General features: G+C 33.9%; 1 protein-coding gene across 2 annotated transcripts; it reads right to left on the reverse strand.

Moving 5' to 3' along the window:
- Window positions 1–329: 329 nt before the first annotated feature.
- On the reverse strand, window positions 330–18,593 carry LOC100249845 (transcription factor TCP2). Of its 2 annotated transcripts, none has more exons than XM_002271512.5 (4): window positions 18,084–18,593; window positions 17,396–17,519; window positions 15,504–17,227; window positions 330–601 (listed from the first exon to the last, which is right to left on the reverse strand). In XM_002271512.5, exon 3 carries the CDS (start codon window positions 16,879–16,881, stop codon window positions 15,547–15,549), a length of 1,335 nt encoding a protein of 444 aa, XP_002271548.1. In that variant the 5' UTR covers window positions 16,882–17,227; window positions 17,396–17,519; window positions 18,084–18,593; the 3' UTR covers window positions 330–601; window positions 15,504–15,546. The 2 variants fall into 2 exon arrangements, with proteins under 2 accessions (XP_002271548.1, XP_010655682.1); XM_010657380.3 differs by having other exon boundaries at window positions 18,035–18,561.
- Between the last annotated feature and the right edge of the window lie 2,725 nt (window positions 18,594–21,318).

The raw sequence follows: 21,318 nt of genomic DNA on the forward strand, positions 1-21,318 counted from the left end.
ACTTAATAAAAATAAAATACTACAAAAACAAACAACCTAATATTTAATACTATTAAGCATTAAGATTCTATTTAGAATTAAGTAAAAAAACAAACACCACCTTAGCATATGAAGAATTGAAGTTAGGAAAGACAGCACCAAAAGAGACCCGTGATAGGTTTTCTACTTTGTGAAACCACAATGGATAAGAGTTTTTCATTTCATATCAAAGACAAAAAGACAAGACACGAATCTGGCGCACGCTCAGACCCACAAATATAATATTTAATAATAGGTCGCAATGAGGGTTATTTTTGGGGGTAGGGGGTAGGGGGGTGTGTTCCAGAAACTCAAAATGCAATTCCGCTTCATTAAGTAGATTGATTCTTAAATAATAAGTATCGACAAATTCCAAAAGGCAAATTGATGAATAACTTCAAATCAAATCATCTCATCAAAACACACAATGCTTCCCATGCACAAGCAAAGCAAATATATCCCCAATGTGTGGGATGGAAAGCTCAACCATTTCAAAACGCATAAAGCATAAATAATAACAATTTCAGGGGAAGGCATGCATTCACTCACGGCTTCCCTCTCTACTTCTCCATCTTCATTTTTCCTGCACCAACATAACCACTCAAGTTAATACACATGATATTCTATCCCCAATCATAAAATAACCTTGTCAAGTTCCAATCTCAATGTGTGTGGATGTCAGGGTGCCTCTGGTGTGGCTTCAATTCTACACCAATCACCTGTGGGGGGGAGAGGAAGCTGTAGTGCAGCAAGGGTCACATACAAATACTGTTCTGTAAATGAAGCTGCTGAGCTTGTGTTGTGTATTTGTATACGTGTACACAATTTATTTATGAGCATGCAGAGAAGATATACAAGCATCAGTAGAAAAACATCCTAGGTGAGAAATATAGCTCAGTACAATTATAGAATTTTCCATAGGTTTAAATTTTAAAACTGGACTAGTGAAGAAATTGTATAATTAGGTATCAAGTTTCTCATTCATCCCCTCTTCTTTGCTGGATTCTTACCTTCCTCTCAGTAAAACTCATTTTTATCTATACCAAAAAAAAAAAAAAACTCAACTAAAGTACATGGCACCTCCGTCCCAACAACTAGGAGTCCCTACATCTACATTTCTCTTTCAGGTCAATCCAGCATGTTCCTAATACAGAAATGCCTCCACTTCTGTCTTTCAGGATTCCTATTCAAAAAGTAACTAAGTGTTTATTTTGGATATGAAACTAAGAAAGGTAACACTGTCATATATGCCTAGTTGGTTTGCATGTTGATGCTCTTCATTATGCAAAATGTTTCTGAACATTGAGTGTCAATAAAGTATAAAGCAAAAAAAAACAAAACATAAGTTACATAAGTTTGGTAGGCAAAAGATCTCATACATATCTATTGAAACTGAGATCAGCTCCCCTATAATCTCCTTTCCATCTACACTGGATTAATAAACAAGTCTTTCACAACTACCCTTATGACTTTAAGAACTGATGAATTGAATGATGTAGAACGTAACTTTCCAATAATTTTCTTTACAGTGAACCTGGAAGTAATTAACCAGTAATATGTTGGCTATGTCACACTGTATCTGCAAGGTTTCTAGGTGACTCTCAAGTATACTATCTAACTTACTGGAAAATATTTGCTCCCTGTTCAACCACTTTAACCAGTTAATTTACACTATCCCCCAGCACTTTCGCAAGTTGGTTGTCTTGCATGCAATGCTCCTCTTTTAAGGGACAAAAAACATTTAGAAAAATAGAATCTGCTCAATGCTCCATTTTAGAGTACTGAAACAGTTACTAGAAAATAAAATCCCTATCTCATGAACAACCTTCCATGGTCAAAATCCATTTCTATATCTCATTATCTTAAAAGGTTTGAGGACCTAAGAAAGAAGAGTAAAACCAGTATTTTGACACGATATTACTTAACACTGAATCCAACGGTAGGTATGCAGCATATATGACATTCATTGCTTGTATAAATCTCAGTTGAAAACTAATTCACAAGAAAAAACTGTCCAATCATTTAGACATCTTCATCCAATCTCCATACTTATGTAATGAACATCTGAATTGAACATAAGTTCATCTAGAGAGTCATCAAATGAAACAACTTTTTCATGAAAACTTCTCATAACTTCCAAAATCTCCTTATTGCATAATTATTTGATTGTGTGCAATCAAATTGTTGCTCATGAAGCTTAGAAGCACATCAAACTGATCAAAACCGCTAATTTGTGTTTGACCTAAATAGTATTCTCTTGTCAAGTAAACCAATCAACCCTTCTCCAAAACTTCAAATAAATGTTGCCTTTGACAGCTCAAGGTTCGACTTAAAATATTGAACTCCCCATTAACAAGGCCCTGCTAAAAATGTCCTAGTGCTTGCATGATGATATAGTACTCTTTGAGTATATACATGATAGATCAAGCTTCACTAAATTTCTGCAACAAGAATAGGTATATGACACCTTCGTTGGTTAAGAAAGCCAAATCATTACCCAAAACCAAGGCACAAGGTCAAACTTGAATGCCACTTGAAATTTGATAGGAGGGGAAGAAAATTTTTCCTCAAGAAGTTGAGAGCTCTTTTTTAATATTTCAATAAAAACCAGCTTGCTTCCTGCAACCACCAGATAAAGCGAATGTAGTCCTCCCAGTCTATATTCAGTTTGCCAACACATACAGACCACTCCCGATGGGTTAACCTTTTCCACATCCAAGCAAAGACTTGAATAATATAGTGATCAAAATGAAAAAGAATTTCAATATCTTGAATTGGTAAGTATAATACTAGATTCTAAAACAAAAGAATTTGACAATGCTCATCTCTTAAAGAAGGGAATCCAATTTGAGTCTCCTACAGTTACGTATTTGAATGACTCTAACCTAGGCCCAAATGCATCTGTAAGCATAGACTGCTTTAACCATCATCAAATGCATAGCTTCATTTTTATTAGCTCCTTGTAAACTAGAATTGTCAACAACAGGAAGAACACTGAAAGGAGAAAATACAACAATTGGAGAGTCATGTCATCAAGCATTTGCCTTCCAAGAGTGCCAATACATCAAGGATTGAAGCTTGGTTCAATTTCTAAATTGAACTTGTTATGTTATTCCTTAGTTTCATTGGTGCCCCCAAAAGCTTGTTAATTGCACAATGTTAGTCAGTCTCCTCTGCCTTCTGTCTAAATTGGAAAAGGTCGCTTTGATAGCATCATTTAAGAGGGAACTCCATTTAGTTTTAAAACAAGTTATCTCCCACACCAAATCTTCAGATTTTCTTCCGGCAGGGGTACATCCCTTTGACTTTGTCCCTCCGCACAGATGGATAACCATGAAGTGTCACTACCAACCTCTGATTATATCATTTTTATTTAAGAGGAAGACTATCATAAAACTTAATTACAGCTTCCAATGATAATGTAGCAGCCCACCCCTTTGTGGAACATGATTGGAAAAGAGTTCTCATAGCACCTGTGATTTGGATGTAAGCATTTTCATGCTACCAACAACTCTTTTTTGAGACTCAATGCAGAAATTCTGTGGGTTAACAAGTCTATGAAGTGTTCAAATTTTCTCATCTCGCTATTTTAGTCATGATTTCTGGTTACCCTCACTCTTCTGCTTGCCTTTAGGAACTATGATAGATCATTAACTAGCCCAAGAGTTGTCAAACTCAAATCATGATGAATAAGAAAAGAAAACGATGGTGGAAGGTTTTGGGATTTCACTAATCAAGATGGTCATCTATGCTGAGGTGCACTGTTAAGTGTTAAGATGGCTAAGTGGAGCTGCCGTAGTCGCAGCTCCTTTCAGTACTGAGGTGGAAAGATGGCGAGAGGATGCATAGCTTGAAGAGACACCAAGACAACTGAATTGATTGAAGGTGATGATGAAGTCTGTAAAAACCTCTCAAAGTGTTTTTTAGGTCTCTGGTTTTCTTCAGTTTGAAAAAGCTCTATACCATCTTTCAGGTTGAATAACCTTCCAGGCCTGTCTCTGGCCTTCGGAATCCAACTTTGGCTTTTTGAAATAGCTCTGAATGTCTTTTAGGCCTTCATATAAGGCTTCTAAAAGGTTCCAATTCTCACCCTAAACTCTTTAAAAGGTTCTCCCAAATGTTCTCCTTCCCCCTCTTTAAGGAAGCAACTATTCATCAAGGGGACGTATGTTTATCCTTCAAGGAGGGATGTTATCCTGCAGTGGGGACAAATTTACTAGTAGATTTCTTAGTAGCTTACATGACAATCAATTGGGTAAGGAATGTAAGATACATACATAAGTTATTATGCCTAAGTCTAGACACATGCCACAACGTCCATCCACTCCTCAACTCCCTCAGACTTGTTGCTTACTTGGTCAAACTCTCAAATGACAACCTCACTATCTACATTGCAATCATCATCGTGAACTTCTAAATTGCATGCATCCACTGATTTCCTATTTTAAGGTATATTAACAAGACCAAAAATAAATACATAAATAAATATAGGGAAGCATATAGCAATTAACTACCAATTTTATAAAAGATAGTGATGCTATTACAAGGATAAATACATATAAGAAACATTGGCATTATGATTTTGAAAACAAATAAATAAATTTAATAAAATATAAAATTTTAGTACATAAGTTGATCGTGATATTAACAGAAACAAAATTTTATAAACATAATTTTTAATTTCAAGTTCCATTTAATGAAAATAAATAAATAAATATTAACCAAAAGTCTTCATCAAACATCATCTTCAGGATCAAAACTCAAATGCTTCAAATTCTACCATCCCTTCAATTGTCCATCAAAGTTTTTTCTCGTCACCTTTTTCATATATATATATTAAACTTGGGGATACTTAGCGGTCACACATTTAACATAAAAATGGAACACAATATTGTATAGTATCATATCTGTATCCTGTTAAGGTTTTGGCAATTAATTGTAACGATGCAAAAACTGAAAGGTAAAAAATTGTGATAGATTAATCCAACATATGTCTCATATGTACATGGTACTCATTGTGATAAAAAAGAACAAGAATAGAGAAAAGAAGATAAGAAATAAAAAAAATAAAAAATAAAAATAAAAAACAGACAAAAAAAAAACCATGTATATAGTTTGGTTTAGAACTTGCATTAATAGTAAAAAAATTTCCAAATTCCAAACATTCCTTCTCTTCGAGTTAGGATTTCTCCATATATTTTCTTCTCATCATATAGGAATAATTTAAAATTTGCTCCTTTATAGAACAAGCATATTTTTATAAGATATTCTTATAATAAGAATATTTCCTTTATATGATAAAAAAAAACTTTCTAATGTTCCTGGACTTAAAATTTGAATTAAAACGACAATATCTCATGCGATTAAACCTAACATTTGGTTTTTTTTTTTTTTGATAGGTAAAGAAAAGTAGCATATATAATAAAAAAAAAGGAACACCAAAACCAGTGCTCTCAAAGTATACAAGAAGTATACAATAAAGCCTAAAGGTTCAACCCAAAGGGGAAGGGAAAGAGCAAAAACCATCACATGTCCTTATTTTGAGTCTAACCAATCAATGAAGCTAATAAGAGAAAAAGGGCTTATATCTATAGAAACCCTAGACCAAGACCACAAATTACATACAAATTTTTTTTTCAATTTTTGGATCAATAACTCCTCATTGTCAAATGCTAACAAGCTACTTTCTTTCCACACTGCCGAACATATACATAAAAGGTAAACCTAACATTTGTTTAATTTCCTCTGTTAGATTTTCGCTAACAGAATTTCTCATGAACATGTATTTCTAACATATGTACATGTAAGACCCTTTTTTTATTATTCATTGCAATTCTAAATACATTTTATATCTAACCTTCTCAAAGATGCTATGAATAGTCAAAGGTATTCGTATTTTAGTATCAATACATGGTTTTTATAAGCATAGGACAGAAAAGAGTATATCAAAATACAGGCCTATGCAAAGGTCATTAAACAGTAAATAGAAGGAAGAAACAAAAAACAACCACCTCTCTAAAGTTAGTACCCAATCAAATCAGTCAATATGATCTACATAGACTTCGAAGGCTTTATTTATGCACTTTTTAGCCCAAAAGCAAAAAAGTGCACATTAACAAGGTTTTGAGAGCTTGACCCAAATTTTCCAAAATTTTAAACGATTTCTAATTTCTTTCCCTCCAAGTAATGAAAAATAAGCAAAAGGATATCACTTGAGTCTTTTCTGTTTCTTCATCACAAATGTTTTGTATTAATCAATAAAATCTCTCTTATTGAAAAAGACTATTGTCTATCTATGGAAAATAAAGAAAATAACAACTATCATAAGACCCTATAGGAAAAAGTATATGGTTATCTGATTCTTCTTCACCCTTAAAAAGATCACATCAATTTGTCAAGGTTAATTATCTCTTTTTCAACTAGTACAAAGTTAGAATCCTCTAACAAATGGCTTTCCAAGAGCACCATTTTCATCAAGATGCATGGATTCCAAATTATTTCCATATGAAAAGTTTCCTCATTACCCCATTATAAATAAGATTAGAAGGCTTTAACCATGAATTTTTCATCCTTTAAATTCAATCCAAAACAACCTATCCTTTCTATCCCTCTTTTATTGATATCTCATGCAAAGATAGAATCAATTTTTCGAGCTCCATCGTCTCCTTAACTTATCTTGGTACCTATGGATTCCAAATCGTTTCCATAGGAAGAGTAGTTCTTCTCCTAGCTCCAAATAAGAAAATAGAACTTTGAGTAAGAATATTCCATCCTTTGAATCTATCCAAAACAATATATCCTCTTCATCCCTCTTTACCAATCTCTTGTGCTCTGCCTCACCACTTCCTAGATTCCAATAATTTTTTTTATAGACAAAGATATATTGAATTGAGAAAATGCCAAAACAAGGGACACACCCTACGTATATAGGCAGTATACAAAGAGCCAAAACAAGGCTTGCAAAAAGAAAGAAAAACCCTAGAGAGATAAAAAGTTAGCCACTATATGCCAATCACCCAAAAAATTAAGAAAAGAGGGAGAGTCTAAATCCAAAAGCTATTGAGACATCACTCTAGAAGTGAACAGAAAAAGACGTTCCTCAAACTTTGATCTGACAACTCTTCCTCTTGGAATGTTCTTCAGTTTCACTCTCCCCAAATACACCAGAAAAGACAAATAGGCATCAATCTCTAAACTGCTCTCCTCTTCTTCCTAATCCCTCAACTTTCCAATCTAGAAGCAGATTCGTCATTGAAGCCGGGAACACCCATACCAGTCCAAAATATGATAGCGGCAAAGTCCATGGCTCCCTTGTCTTACCATAATGAATCAGAATGTGGTCTGACGATTCCTCACTATCTTTACAAAGGTTGCACCTATTGACCATGGACCAGCCCTTCTTCATTAACATGTCTACTGTTAAAATTTTTCTCCGCACTTCTTTCCAAGCAAAAAAAACAAATTCTAAGAGGGGCATATGAACCCCAAATCTCTTTGGCTGGGAATAAAAAGCTATTCTTAGCCCTTAAGGGCCTATAATACGATTTGACATTAAACTTTCCCCTCCCATCGATCTTCCTAGATTCTAATAATGTATGATAGTATCATGTGTTATACATATTTCATAATTAAAATATTCAATGATGACATGTTTTGGATAAAAAGATTACAAAAGGTTGCACTTTTTTGTTGTAGAATACCCTATATCATGCACCATTTTTTGATAAGTAAATAAAAAAATATTATAATTATCAAAAAGGGATACATAGGATATATATATATATATACAACGTTGCCCTATAGAGAGAACACAAAAAATAACTATTTCATCCCTCGACTATATATCCCACCCAATATACAAAATCAAAGGCATTGAGCCTTCTTCTATGTACAAGTTAGCATGTGACACAGTACTGTTAAAAAGTGTTTTTAACACTTGAACTAACCACTCTTTACTTTTGAACACTTTTTTATTTTTTTTCCTTCTAAATTATTTTAAAATTACAGAGAAAAAACGTTCTTCAAACCATACACCATAAAATTTTAAAAGCAAATTACAATTTAGGAGACAAACTCAGTTCAAAATTGTGATAAAAATTCACTAATTGCAGGATGTCTGCCTCATTTCCGCATGGCATCAAAAGTAGCTAAATCTAAGATTTGTTTGACTTCCCTAAATTAGCCAACATGGTTTTTACAATTGATTACAACATTTGGCAGCTGGTAATTACTATTCCAGCCGAAATAAAGTCTTATTACCTTTTTCCACATCGTTTGTCACTTCTTTTATTAATAGGCTGGTAAATGTTGAGTGGAGGAAGAAAAAAAAAAGAAAATTATAAAAAATAATATATATATATATATATATATATAAATACTTTTTTTTTCTAAAATCACTTTTTTTAAATTGTTAAATAACAAAATTTTTCATATAAATAAGAGGAAGATGTTATTTTGATTACAAGTTTTACTATTCGTTAATGTTACAATTTGTGATTAGTGATGGAAAAAAAAGGTAAAAATAAAAAGTATTTATTTTTACCACCAATCATTACTCGTTAAATAAGTAGGGGTACAAGGTATGGTTAAAATATCATTTCCCAATAGAAATCCCATGGGGAGGTGCTAATGATTGATTTTTACATTATTTAATCGTTAGCCAATTTAATTGATATTATTAGTATATTCCAAAAAAAATTAAGTTCTAAGACATTATTTAACATGATGCTAGAATTATAAATCCTAGGAGTCTTAGCTTCCCTTTCTATTTTATATCATGTATAAGAAAGGTTGCAAGTAAAAAGGGAGGTGACTGTTATTTAGCATCAGCATCCATCATTGATTAATTTCTAATTGTTTAACTTGTTAGAGAAAGCAATGATTTAACATGACATTAGAATTTTAATTTTTAACAATCTCAAATATAAGTTTGCATGCATTCCATCACTTGTGTAATTTATGATTGAGGGTCCAATAGGGTGGGATTCTGATTTTTAACCCTTAGCAAACACAAATCAGACAAATTGTTAGTTCTTACTTCAAACCTTTGAAGGATGCATTAGTTTCACAATTATGAATAAATTGGTTTCCACTTACCAAACTGGTAACATGTTTGACTCCATTGAGCATTTTGAACCAACCGGGTCCCTCTTGTAACCAACCCTCTACCTATAACACCACTTTTTAAATTGCAGAGGGAACAACAAACGATATTTAATCTGGTTAAAAGGAAACCCTAAAGCGTCATGACATAAAATAGTGGATCAAAATGTGGACAAACAGAATCACTACTTTGCACTTGATAGTTTCGTTCAAAAATCACCCACCTTAAAAGCATGGGATCAATGATGAGCATTTTGAGGAAAGGGTCACCTTCGAAAGGAAGTATACCATTTTGCTAGGGCTGGTGAACTAGAAAGGATGGGTGGAGACCCGAGAACTCACCTTATCCCAGTTTAGTACCCGGTCAACAATGAAATGATAAGTGATTCTGTCCAAATTACTTCTTTGTGTTTAGGAAGAGAAGACTTAAGAATGGTCAAAGGAAATGAAGTAACCTTTGGTGGGGTGGTCTCTAAGAGAGTAGTCATATGGTTTAGCTAGCTAGTTCTTGGTGGACAAACATTCTGCCCAGCGGGATGGTTAAATCAGCTCTCTTATAACAACCTTAGCAGATAGGAAAGAAATTACAGGTTGTTTTACGTAGACTCCTAGTTAGAATGATCCTGTAAAGAAGACAACTTCTCATCATCTATTCATATTTTCATCATCTTACAAAAAGTTGATGTTTCGAAGGAAGAAAAAATGTTGCATCAACTCCCAGTCAAATGCATAAGCTCAAAGTCTTGAAAATGAAGAGTTGTTTCTAAAAATAGTTTTCTATTCTGAACAACAGAAAACTGGTTTTCAAGTTAACAGTTTTTTTATAGAATACATTTTTTTTAAGAACTTGTTCTGGAAATAGGTGTTTTTTATAAACATATTCTAATTGTTTTTTATTGTTATTATTTTAAAAGGTCATAATAAAAATATGAAGAATGACTAAAAACAAACCATTACATATAAGAGTTGTTTTTAAAAAATATTTGAAAATACAAAAAACAAGTAATGAACATTCTAAGTTTTCAATCAGACTTTTGTTTTAGAAAACATTATATAACTAATTTTTGAAAACTATTCTGGGAACCATTTTTTAAGAGTTGTTTTTGAAAACATTCTCAAACAAATCATAGGTTTCTAGGTTTGCAAATGAGGTGTAGTTTTAAAAAAGGTGATGATTGGTTTTATTGGAGGTATTCCTTATGTTATATGTAATTATATTGGATTATAATCAGTACATGACAGTTAATGGTTTCGCTTTCAAATATTGAAGGGCAAGAAATCTTTCAGTAATTTACATCATCTGATAAAAAGAAGTAAGCCTAGAATATCCTAAGAAGAAAAGCAAAACAAGTCGGACAACCGACGGTCACTACAAAACCAAGCCAAAACATCACTAAATAGTCAATGTTAAAGTTTGTAATAAACAATGTTTCAGTAAGCTAATACTCTAACAGAGTTGACACCACTCTAGGGCATTACTGTCTACAGTTACTATATCCTTTCACATTGTTGTCATCCTTCCACACTACTCATAAAAGTGATCACAATCTTCTATGTTACAATATATAGGCATTCTTCCCATTCTATTCATCTTGTGATATGCCATTACTCATTATTTTCATCTCCAAAACTTTAGGACTATCCTCTAAGACAAGTGGCCATAATTAACATCATTATCCAGCCTCCAAACTGAGACCAAGGTTGAAGATTCAAGCAGGCCCGAAACTTTGTTTGGTTGTTGAATCAATAGTGATGAGGTTTTCTTTGAGCTTCTCTCTTGCAATTGAATCATTCCCTTAAAAAGAATGGAATCATACAGCATGGGCTTCACAAGTGTAATTGATGCATGGGGTGCTTTAATGGCAACAGAAACAAATCCTACAATCATTTGCTGTTTTATCCCGTCATGACATGATAACAAAAAGGTTAATTTGTTTTTCATGAGACAACTCTATCTGTCACAAGTTGGATTTAAAATCATCCCAAAACTAATTCAAACCTATGTTTAAAGATAGAGTATAATTCTTTTTGAAACAAACATGCCTTTAAAGATTTTATTTAGTAGGTTTTACTATTTCAGACAATTGAAACTGGAAATATTTTAATTTGACAGGAAATAAACGATAGCAAAAGAGATGACAAAAAAATTACATTGGAACAAGCAGGCCAAAAGGAAAATGAAGCAAGGGCAAGGACACTAGAGGGGAACAACCTCTAAACAAATCAATGTCTAGATCATTTTGAATTCAACTAAGGTGGAGAAAGTCAAGCTCAACAAGCACTGATTACTGCACTCACATAAGTAGGAATATAGTGGAGGTTCATGGAGTCATGAACTAAAATGAAATGGGAAGCAAAGACCGGGAGACCTCATAAGAGAGTGAGAAAGTGCATGTGGCAGGAGAGTCGAAAGCTAAAAAATGGCTCTAGATAAAGTGGATTGGGCAAAAATGATTCCTGTAGAGTCCATGTAGATGGAAAAGGATTGCCAATTCAAGTTAAGTTTGATGCTAGACAACTAGTGAATTTATGTAAAATCAGCAAACATCCACATATCAAATTCACCCATGTTAATTGTTGTATTCAACAGCTTCATATTGCTCTTAGTGTAACATTTTGAAGGATTAAACAGCTTCATATATGTTCTTTAAATATGGAAAAATAAAATAAAATAAAAGGAACTTTTATTCCCTTACGAGTTTAAACTATTACAGGGTCATTTTTCTAGGTCAAAGTAGAATTTGGAATTCCTAATCAAACTATATAAAGTCATAGATCTAAGGGCCAAAGTTTTTATCCTAATTTATAGTCCAGTATATAAATAAAAACTCTGTCACGAATAAAAACTTTTATTAAGCATAAAAAAGTGTTTTTGACTTTCAAAATATCTATTCATTCTGAACTTTCTTATGCTAAGTGATGGCAATGCCCTAGCCTAAATGACCTCTACATAGGTGGAAGTCTAAGCCTCTAGGCTACCCACACAAGGATGCAAGGAAAGAGTTCAATTACTTCACTCTAAGGGGTAAAGAGGCTGAATCTTTTGACAAAATTTCAGTGAGGTAGATGAAGGAGTTCCCTTGTGACTGGTTCAGTTAGAATTCTACTTTTTTTCCTTCCGTGTAGCCCCAAAAAAAATGACAAAAAGGGAAAGGAGGGGAAGAGAGCTTGTATATTTTTTCTAACTACAAGGATGAAATTTCCTTTTCTCGCAATGGAAATGAAGAAAGAATAAGGATTGATTCTGATTGGGTCTTGGCAACTTGGCAACCAAGAAGTTGCTGGTCAAAGGTTTAGACCAATTGCAATTCATCACCATCTGGCCGACTTTCTTCTTGAGGCAGAAGTAGAGAAGCAACCATCCATATCAAGTGCACTCCCTCTACTCAATTACACTCTTAATCAAGCTGGTAAAGGGAATTTATATATCCTTGGCCAATCTACAAATTCATAGAAGTTAGTTTTACCTCCATGAGTAATCCTCAAGGCTACTTTCCTAGTATTAACTTCTTGATGGTTGACACTAATAATAATACGCCTGTGGGAGGAATGAGCATGTTTCAAGTGGTGTGTCCCGCTCGTGTCTTGCCTTCACAACACCAATCACTTTGGATACATTAGTGATGTGCCCTGCCCTCACAGCACTAGATGCTTTGAAGTTGTTCGGGGATATTTATTTGGTGAGATATGAAGGGTTTCACGGAGGTGATGAAGTACTGTACACATGTGAAAATTACTTTGTTCAATTTGAGACGAGGAGGGTAGCATCAACATGTAGGAAACACATCCGCATGTCAATATATTTTCACCTCTTTATTGGCAAATGGGGATTCCAACAGTCGATTTTCTTTCATGAAAACATAGTTCACTCTACACCCAATAAGTCCTCATAATTTTAAAATGCGCTTACATGATTAAAATGAGCTCATATAATATCTACATGGAAGAAATGATATCAAAGTCAATGTTCAACCTCGGCGTGGGACTCTGTTTAACTTGGGTGTTTCTCCATTTGAGTGCCCCATAATCTCGTAGGACACAATAAAGGCATAGTATCTGCACCTCTAATGAGTCCTCCTCACGGTTTTAAAATATATTTATATGATTAAGAGGAACTCATGATATCTACATGGAAGGAACGGTATCAAAGTCGATTCTCAACCTCAATATGGGACTCTGTTTAGCTCGATAAGGGTATTTGTTTGTTTGAGTGGGCCCAAAATCCCGTGGGACCCAAAAGAATGTAGTATTAATATGGGGTTAACTATGATATATTATATCAAATTAGAAAAAATGTTCATGACACTACATACGTATGAGTTCTTCTTAACTATATAAATACGTTTTAAAGTAATGAAAGCCTATTGAATTTAGAACAAGCAATATAATTGAGAGCAGATTAGATTGATTACACACATGTCGCTTATCATAACAGCTAGACTTCCAGTCCCTTGTAAAAGGGTCCCTATGGTCCATTTGTGGGAAATCCCTTATAAAGAAGTCCTTGTGGTCCATTTGTGGGAAAATATTAAAAAAAACAAACCACAAAAGAATTTCAACCTCTCAAATTGAAGTATTTGCATGGGATTTAGCCATCTTCTCCAATCTTCTCTTTCTACTCAACCTAATTACTCTCCCCTCAAATCTAGACACCATACTCATGGCCGATCTCTTCCTACCAAAAAATTTCCAATTAAACATTCGATGAGAGATTAAGAATAGCATTTAAAATAATGGCAGTTAAACCTCAACTTGATTTCTAGAATAAATAAATTATATATTCAACATAAAATGTGATTTTTTTTTAGTGTGAGCAAAATTCCTTTGCTTTAACCCCCTCAAGCTTCACTCAAAAGCTATGCTTCAACCACATAAACTTAATTGATCCCCAATGATTACATATCAAAAGTACAAAGCCAATATTTGAAAGATGCTCTCGCAATTTTTTTCAGGCATCTATCCAACAAATAAGAGTCAATAAAAACACTCGAAAGAGAAGAGGACCAACAAAAGAAAACACCTTCAACAAAAGAATCCACACCATTGAAAAAAGAAAAAGAGAGAGAAAAAGAAAAATCACAAAATGCAAGGTTTTTCAGATCTTTTCTTTTTCTGAAGAATCATATGGATTCTCTAACCCAGCTGCATGTTGATTAAACATCATTTAATCACATATTAGGACATTAGATCCATAGTATAAAAAGAGAAACTTCAGCAAAAACATCAAGGTTTAGTCATAAGTATCGCAGATCTTCCATTCTCAAAAGGGAAAAAGGTAAAGAAAGAAGGAAACAGAAAAATATGGAAGAAAAAAAGGAAAGCATTACATAACTGGATAAGCCATTTCAATCACTTTTACATGATTAAATTCTGAACCTGGTAAAAATATAAAGGATCAAACAATAATCAAATGCCAAGTATGATTTAAATAAAGTAACTTCTAATGGTTTAACTTACACAATTAATTTTATATCAGTTTTCTTGGCTATCCACCTAATTTATAGTTTGTAGCGCACTAATTTTTTATTTATGTCTGTAATTAATTTGAACACATTAGTAACTAAATAAATTCTCATAGACAAAGACTTCAAGATCCTTAGGATGACTCACTATATTTAGCTTCCTTTACTGCTTAAGAATATGGTTTTTATTTTTCTTAAATTATCTGATCAAGGTTTGAATATTTCAACTGCTTTATTTTAAGTTCATAACAGCCTATAACTTTATCAGATAGGTTGAAAAAGTAAGCCTTCCTACGTGCATGGGATTTACCCAGTGGGATTCAGGTAGCCTTTCATGTGACTTACCTAACCAACTAACTACCCAAACAGAAAACATCACAAAAGCTCAACAGTGCTCCAATCCTTTGACAGGTGGTACACTGCGACCACTTTGGTGGTGCTGATGGGCACCATATAAGGTGACAGACAGAATTGGGATTCTAAAACCAAAGTTCTTCCAGTCAGGGACTAACACCTGGCCTTGGCAACAGATGCTACGGAAGGAAGGAACCAAGAAGAGAACCAACAATGAGACAACCCGCCGATCCCCATTCACGGTAATCCATGCAAGAATCTTGAAGGACCATAATAAAAAATAAAATAAATAAAAACACCAATAAAATAAAGCCCAAGACCAATAGTTAAAAGGCTTTTATAATACCAAGAAAGCAAGCAAACAATTAAGGTAGTGGCTTATGTAACACCCGTAAATCCAAAAAGCACTCCGAGAAACTACACACTATAGCATAATTATTAATTATAGACTGAAAACTGGAAACCCATGGAAAGAAAGAAGCAAAGCTCTACCCAAAAGCGATGTAAAGAGATGCAAGGTAACTAATTTGAATGGAAAAATGCGCAAATCAGATTATCAGTGCTTACCAGAAACGATGTTGAACCGAGAGGAATGTGCTCTTCCAGCAACTTAGTTCTTTCCTTTTCCCTTCTGGTCTGAATGCCTGCTTCCGTCGCCATAGTAGAGTTGCAAGCAGCCATCAAATCCAGGTGGAAATTGATGATGGTGGTGATGATTCTCCACAGGAGCAGCGCCCATGAAGAAAGGTAGATTTGATCCGTCTATAGGAGAAAACCTCTGAAGGTGAGGCAACAGAGACGGAGAATTGGACTGAAGGGTCCCCCTATTGAAACCAGCAAGGCCGGAAGAGATTGTAAAGTTGAGGTTGTTGTCACTACCACCGGGTTGCGAAGTCGCCACCGGGATAAGATGGTCGGGAACAAAAGAAAAATGCTGCAGCTCCGGATGATGATCGCCAGCCACATTGAACGGCGATTGCGGCAGTGAATTTCCCAAGTGGATTTGTCCAGCAAATCCTGACGAGTGATTGGTCCGGGACGAGGATGACCCGAGAAATCCCGGGCCAATGTAATCCATAGTGGAAGTCCACTGTCTTGTCATCTTGTGAAACAAATTGGGCTCGCCACTGGGGTTGTGCTGAACTGAAGTCGCGTTATTGCTAGCACAGCCAATACCCCCAGTGAGTAGTTCTGTGAAAGACGAGCTTTGGGGAATAGGGTTGTTCACATTGTGAGGGTGGGCAGCACGGGATTCATTTTCTTTCTCCTTCTCCTTCTCCTTTGCTGCTCTCTCCCTTGCTCGTTCACGGGCTTTCACACGGTTAACGCGGATCTCAGATCGCGAGAGAGACAACCCTGAGCCCTTGCTCGTCTCTGAAGTGCTACTACAAGCAGATTTCGACAAAGAAATATGCTGTTGGGGATGCTGATGCTGATAATTGTGCTCGCCTTCTAAGTCCACCGAATCAAACCCTTGTTCAGTGCCAGGGCTCGGTCTTTTTTCATCGCTCAGTTGCTTCGGTGTATCAGGAAATGAACTATTCAGCGAAGGGAGCTCGGCAATAGCATCTGAAGCTGCTTTAATCAACCACTCCACAGCTTTACTGGGCTGATCATAACCCAACCGATCTTGAAGATCATAGAATTGTATCGCGGTGGTGACTGAAAGCCGAACACGCCGGTCCCTTAGCCCTTTGGACGTCAAAACCTTACTATGCCTATCCTTGCCGCCGGAAGCTCGAGATACCCTAAAAATCCGAGAGTGGTGCCAAGCGCGAAGGCGACCACCATCGCTTCCTCCACCACCTCCCCTTTTAATTTCTCCATCTTCCTCGTCATCTGGGTATTGATCTCCCCCCTTTTGACCTATCTTGGTTAAATCATTTCTACCATTACCAACCCTGGAAAACTTACACGCCTGCGTCTGAATCTCATCCACCTCCATAGCACTTTCATACCTTTCACCAAGAAAACCAGCACAAGAAGAAGACCCCTTTGCCTTGCTTCCTATTATGACTTTGTCTACCTCGTTGCTTCTAGGGATAGAGAGAGTTTAGAGAAACAAAGGGGTGGCAGTTGGAGTGGTGGGAGTGCAGGTGGGGTGGTGTGTCCTTTGCATTGATGACGAATACTCAGAAGTACTTTGGCTGTGTTGTGATAAAAAGGCCTTTTTTTACGGTTCGATATATCGCAGTCCAAGCCGGAAATGTCAGCACTCTTCGTTTAAGCTTTTTGCAGTGCTTTCAAAAGCAAAGCCTGAAATGTCTCAGACTCACTCAGCCCCTGCGAACCTAAGAGAGAGAAGCATCGGATGCTTAATACGTACACTGTTTTAACACTAACATAAACACATCCCCACACCCATTTTATCAACATCTCATTTGACTTAGGCCTAAAGATCTGTTTTTAAAGATAATCAGCTTTGGAAAAGCGAAAAATAAAAGCTTACTACTTCTCACCTTGATCTGATGAGCTTTTTTCTGCTTCAGATTTAAGCTATATAGCCTGCAGAGTCGGCAATTGCGTACAGGTCGCCGATCTATGTCTTTTTTCAACTCCTTCGAATTTAAGGCTTTCAATGACCTAAAAATGGCACACATTACATTACTACTGTGCCCAGAGGAAAGAAAACAATAATCATAAAATATACATCGTTTCTGTTTTCTAAATTACAGACACCAAATCTTCAGCAATATTGACTGCGATTTTGAGGTTTTAAATTATGGTAAAAATGGCTGAACACTCTTTTGTTTTTCCTATGGTTTTCTTTGTTTTCAATGCGAACTAGAAAACACGGATCTGTGCTCATCCTCCACATGGATCTGTCGCTCTGAAGAACAATTACTGTACAAACCGAAACAAAATTTCGAGTATTCGTAACTCAAAATACGCAAAACAGCTCCATTTCAAAAGCTTAAAAAAATTGAACCAAAAAATTTTGTTTTAACCTGCGATTTCCAGTTCCTACGCAGCAAAACAAAGAATCAAACATTATTTGAAGAATGACAGGTGGGAATAAGCTCCATTTCAGAAAAAAAAAATTTAAGGAAAAAAAGGCAAAGAAAATAAAAAGGAAAAAAACCAAACAAACAACGAACGATATGGAGCCGGATCGGAGCGGTTTCAAAACGAGGAGACAAAGAAGACCTTCTTCGGATTTCGGGAAGCGAAGTTGGCGTGCGGTTGTTTCCTACGGTTGCGAAAGCAGTCTTCTCAGTAGAAAAAGACTCTCTCTCTCGAACTCGCTATGTATCGCTAAAAATGCACTAGCACTTGTTCAACTCCTCGTCCCCTCCCACTAGTCCAAGCCTTGAAAACACCAAAACCGCCATTAACGAAGCTCGAATTCACCTGAAACTGAGCTGAATTGCGACAGAGATTGAAGGAAGTCGTGGATGCGTGTTTCTCTCACTAGAACTGATATTTCTTTTTCTTGCGTTCCAGTTTTAAGAGAGAGGAAGAGAAAGAGAGATGAGGATTGTTTGGTGGCTGAGAAAATGAAATCCAAGTGTACAGGAATTTTTGAGAAATCAAGATACGAAGAGAGAGAAAGAGAGCTCGCGGTTCTATGCCCTAAGGCTTCACCATTCGAGCAATCACCGGGCTTATCGGGAAAGGACAGACACAGCGCCGTTCCCACTTTAAATATGTCTCTCTCTCCCATTTGCCCCTCTCTCTTTTCCATTTTACTCTTTTGCCTCCTTTCCTTCATTTTTACTTCCCTTCTCTTTTTTCTCTCATATTTTACTTCTTACGCCCTTTTTCTTCCCGTAAACAAACAATCAAAGGATGCTTTGTTTTCTATTCATAAGTAACCCATCCCTTCACCGTATGGTTAATTTTTATATCAAATTATGTTAGGTGCTTCTTATTATTCTTTATTTCTTCAAAAATCAAATGATACTACTTTAAGTACGCCATATAATTTTTTTTTTCTAAATATTTTTAATGAAAATCTTTTCGTTTTAAGTGTTTTTTAATTTTTATTCAAACACCTTTTTAAAAAAATATTTTATATAGTATAAGTGATTTCTAAAATTATTGTTAAACAAACTCTAAAAATACATTTGATAGTATTTTCATTCAAAATATTTCTAATAAAAGTATTTACTCCATAAATGTCTTCTAAAGAATTATCGAGTTGGATATTTCTTTAAAAAAAATGTCATTATTCAACTTTTTACGTTTCATTTATCGAATACAATAGAATAGGATATTATTAGATATTATAGGGCGAGAAATGTCTTTAACTCTTAATTAAAATATATTTCCTTTTGTAAACAGAATATTATATAAACTATTTCTTGAGTTTATATGTAATTATAATTAGATTTGTTATTGAATAAAGAAAACTGATAACAATATCTTTATAAATACTTTTAAGTCATGAAAAAAAAAAGAATGTAAAGATTATACGGGGTGAATAGAAATGAGACACTCAAGACTGGATAGTTACATTTATTTTTTATATAGTGGAATATTATCTCTTTCATTTAGTCTGGATGATTGGTGAATCACATTAAAACCTCGCATACCTTTATGTGTAAATTATTTTATTTTTGTACTTTTTTCATTAATATGTCTATATTAAAACTTCCATTGACACAATAAATTGTAACAGAGCCTTGTTGAATATGCCTAGAGGAGCCTTGGTTGAATATGTTTGAAAGAAAGCCTTAATTGAAGACATGTAGCTATTTCTTGAAAATGTTTGGAAGGTCATTGGTTGAAGATGTCGGGAAGATCATTGGTTGAAGATATCGGGAGAACCTTATTTGAAGATTATAGGAAAAGCAAAGAAAATAAAACACAAAAGAGAATTACAAAAAAAAATTTCGTTCAAGGTAAAATCAGGTTTTTTTTTCATAAATGACACAAGAAGCAAGGAGATTGTAATATAGGGCAAGACCAGGGTGCATGAAATAATATGTAAATCATAGAGAGATGGAAAATTGACCTAATAGAATTTGATTCAAAATGAAGACTGTCCGGAGGTGTTTCAAATTCCTGATTGGAATGTACTTATTTTTTCATAAAAAATAGTATTATATAAAATATTTTATAAATTTAAATATGATTGTAATTAGCTTTCTTATCAAATAAGAAAAAAAGGAAAATGAGTTTTGTCTCACTAACATAAAAATATATGGAAAAAAATAACCCTAATTTTTTTTTTATAAATTTGGGAGAAAATATTACAAGTCTCGAAAGGAAAAGGTTATGAGAGGAAGATGATTTATAAGGACTATAGAGTGGGTAACGTAAAATGTTTCAAGTGGAATGTTATTTATATTATTCACAACATTTTTTATTATATAATAGAATGTTATCTCTCATTTGTTAAAGTAAGCATGATTGGTGAACAACATTAAAACCTTTTGTGTCTTTACGTGCATATTGTTTTATTTTGTATATGTTGAATTTTTTGTTGGCACAACATTATTTATGATCAAATGAAATATGTGTATCTTAAGAAATCATATTCATGGTATATAATGTACTTTATATTAAATTCAATTAAATATTTTATGCCATATTTGTATTTATTTTATAAAAAAATAAAAAATAGAATGAAAAAACATATTACATTTAAATGTTTGACATTTATTTTTAAAAAATTATACTACATATTAATACTTGATACTAAAAATATATAAATCTATCTTATATTTAGTATTATTTGAAAAACGTTTTACAATTCATGTGATATATTTATCTTTTTTATATATACAAGTTTAATAAATTTAAATTTTGAAGATAAAAAGTGCACCCACTTTTTAAAAGATGAGTTTAGGATAAATAGGAGAAAACGATCCAAATGTTGTCAAAAGTATTAGAGGCAAAAGTTTTTTAAAATAAGTTTTCTGTTATTTAAATAAAAAAAATAAGAAAATATATTTGATAACAAAAAACTATTTTCCATTAAAAATAAAAAATATAATATTTTCATCTAATATCTTTTAATTATTTTTTGTTGTTTTGTTTAAATAATAATTATACAAACATGTAAAAAAGATTAAAAATAAAATATTAAATATAAAAATTATTTTTAAAACATATTAAAAATATTTTAGGTTTCAAAACATATTTTTATTTTATAAAATATCATATAACAGTTTTTAAAAATAATTATCAAACATGCATTTAATTTTTAAATAACTATGTTTTTATAATTTATTTTTCTAAGAAAAAAATCCCAAGTCTACGAGCTACATCTACCACAGCCATTAAGAGCGTAGCTCATATCCTATTTATAGCCTTCACCCAACAACTTCACCCCCATTCAATTATTGCTCTGCAATGCTGCTGTTATTGCTGCATAAATTAAATTTTCAATTATTATTATTATGAGTAATTTAAATTTTCATTTGTTTTCTGACAA

The sequence above is a fragment of the Vitis vinifera genome, chromosome 10 (genome assembly GCF_030704535.1).
Source record: "Vitis vinifera cultivar Pinot Noir 40024 chromosome 10, ASM3070453v1".
Classification (NCBI taxonomy): domain Eukaryota; kingdom Viridiplantae; phylum Streptophyta; class Magnoliopsida; order Vitales; family Vitaceae; genus Vitis; species Vitis vinifera.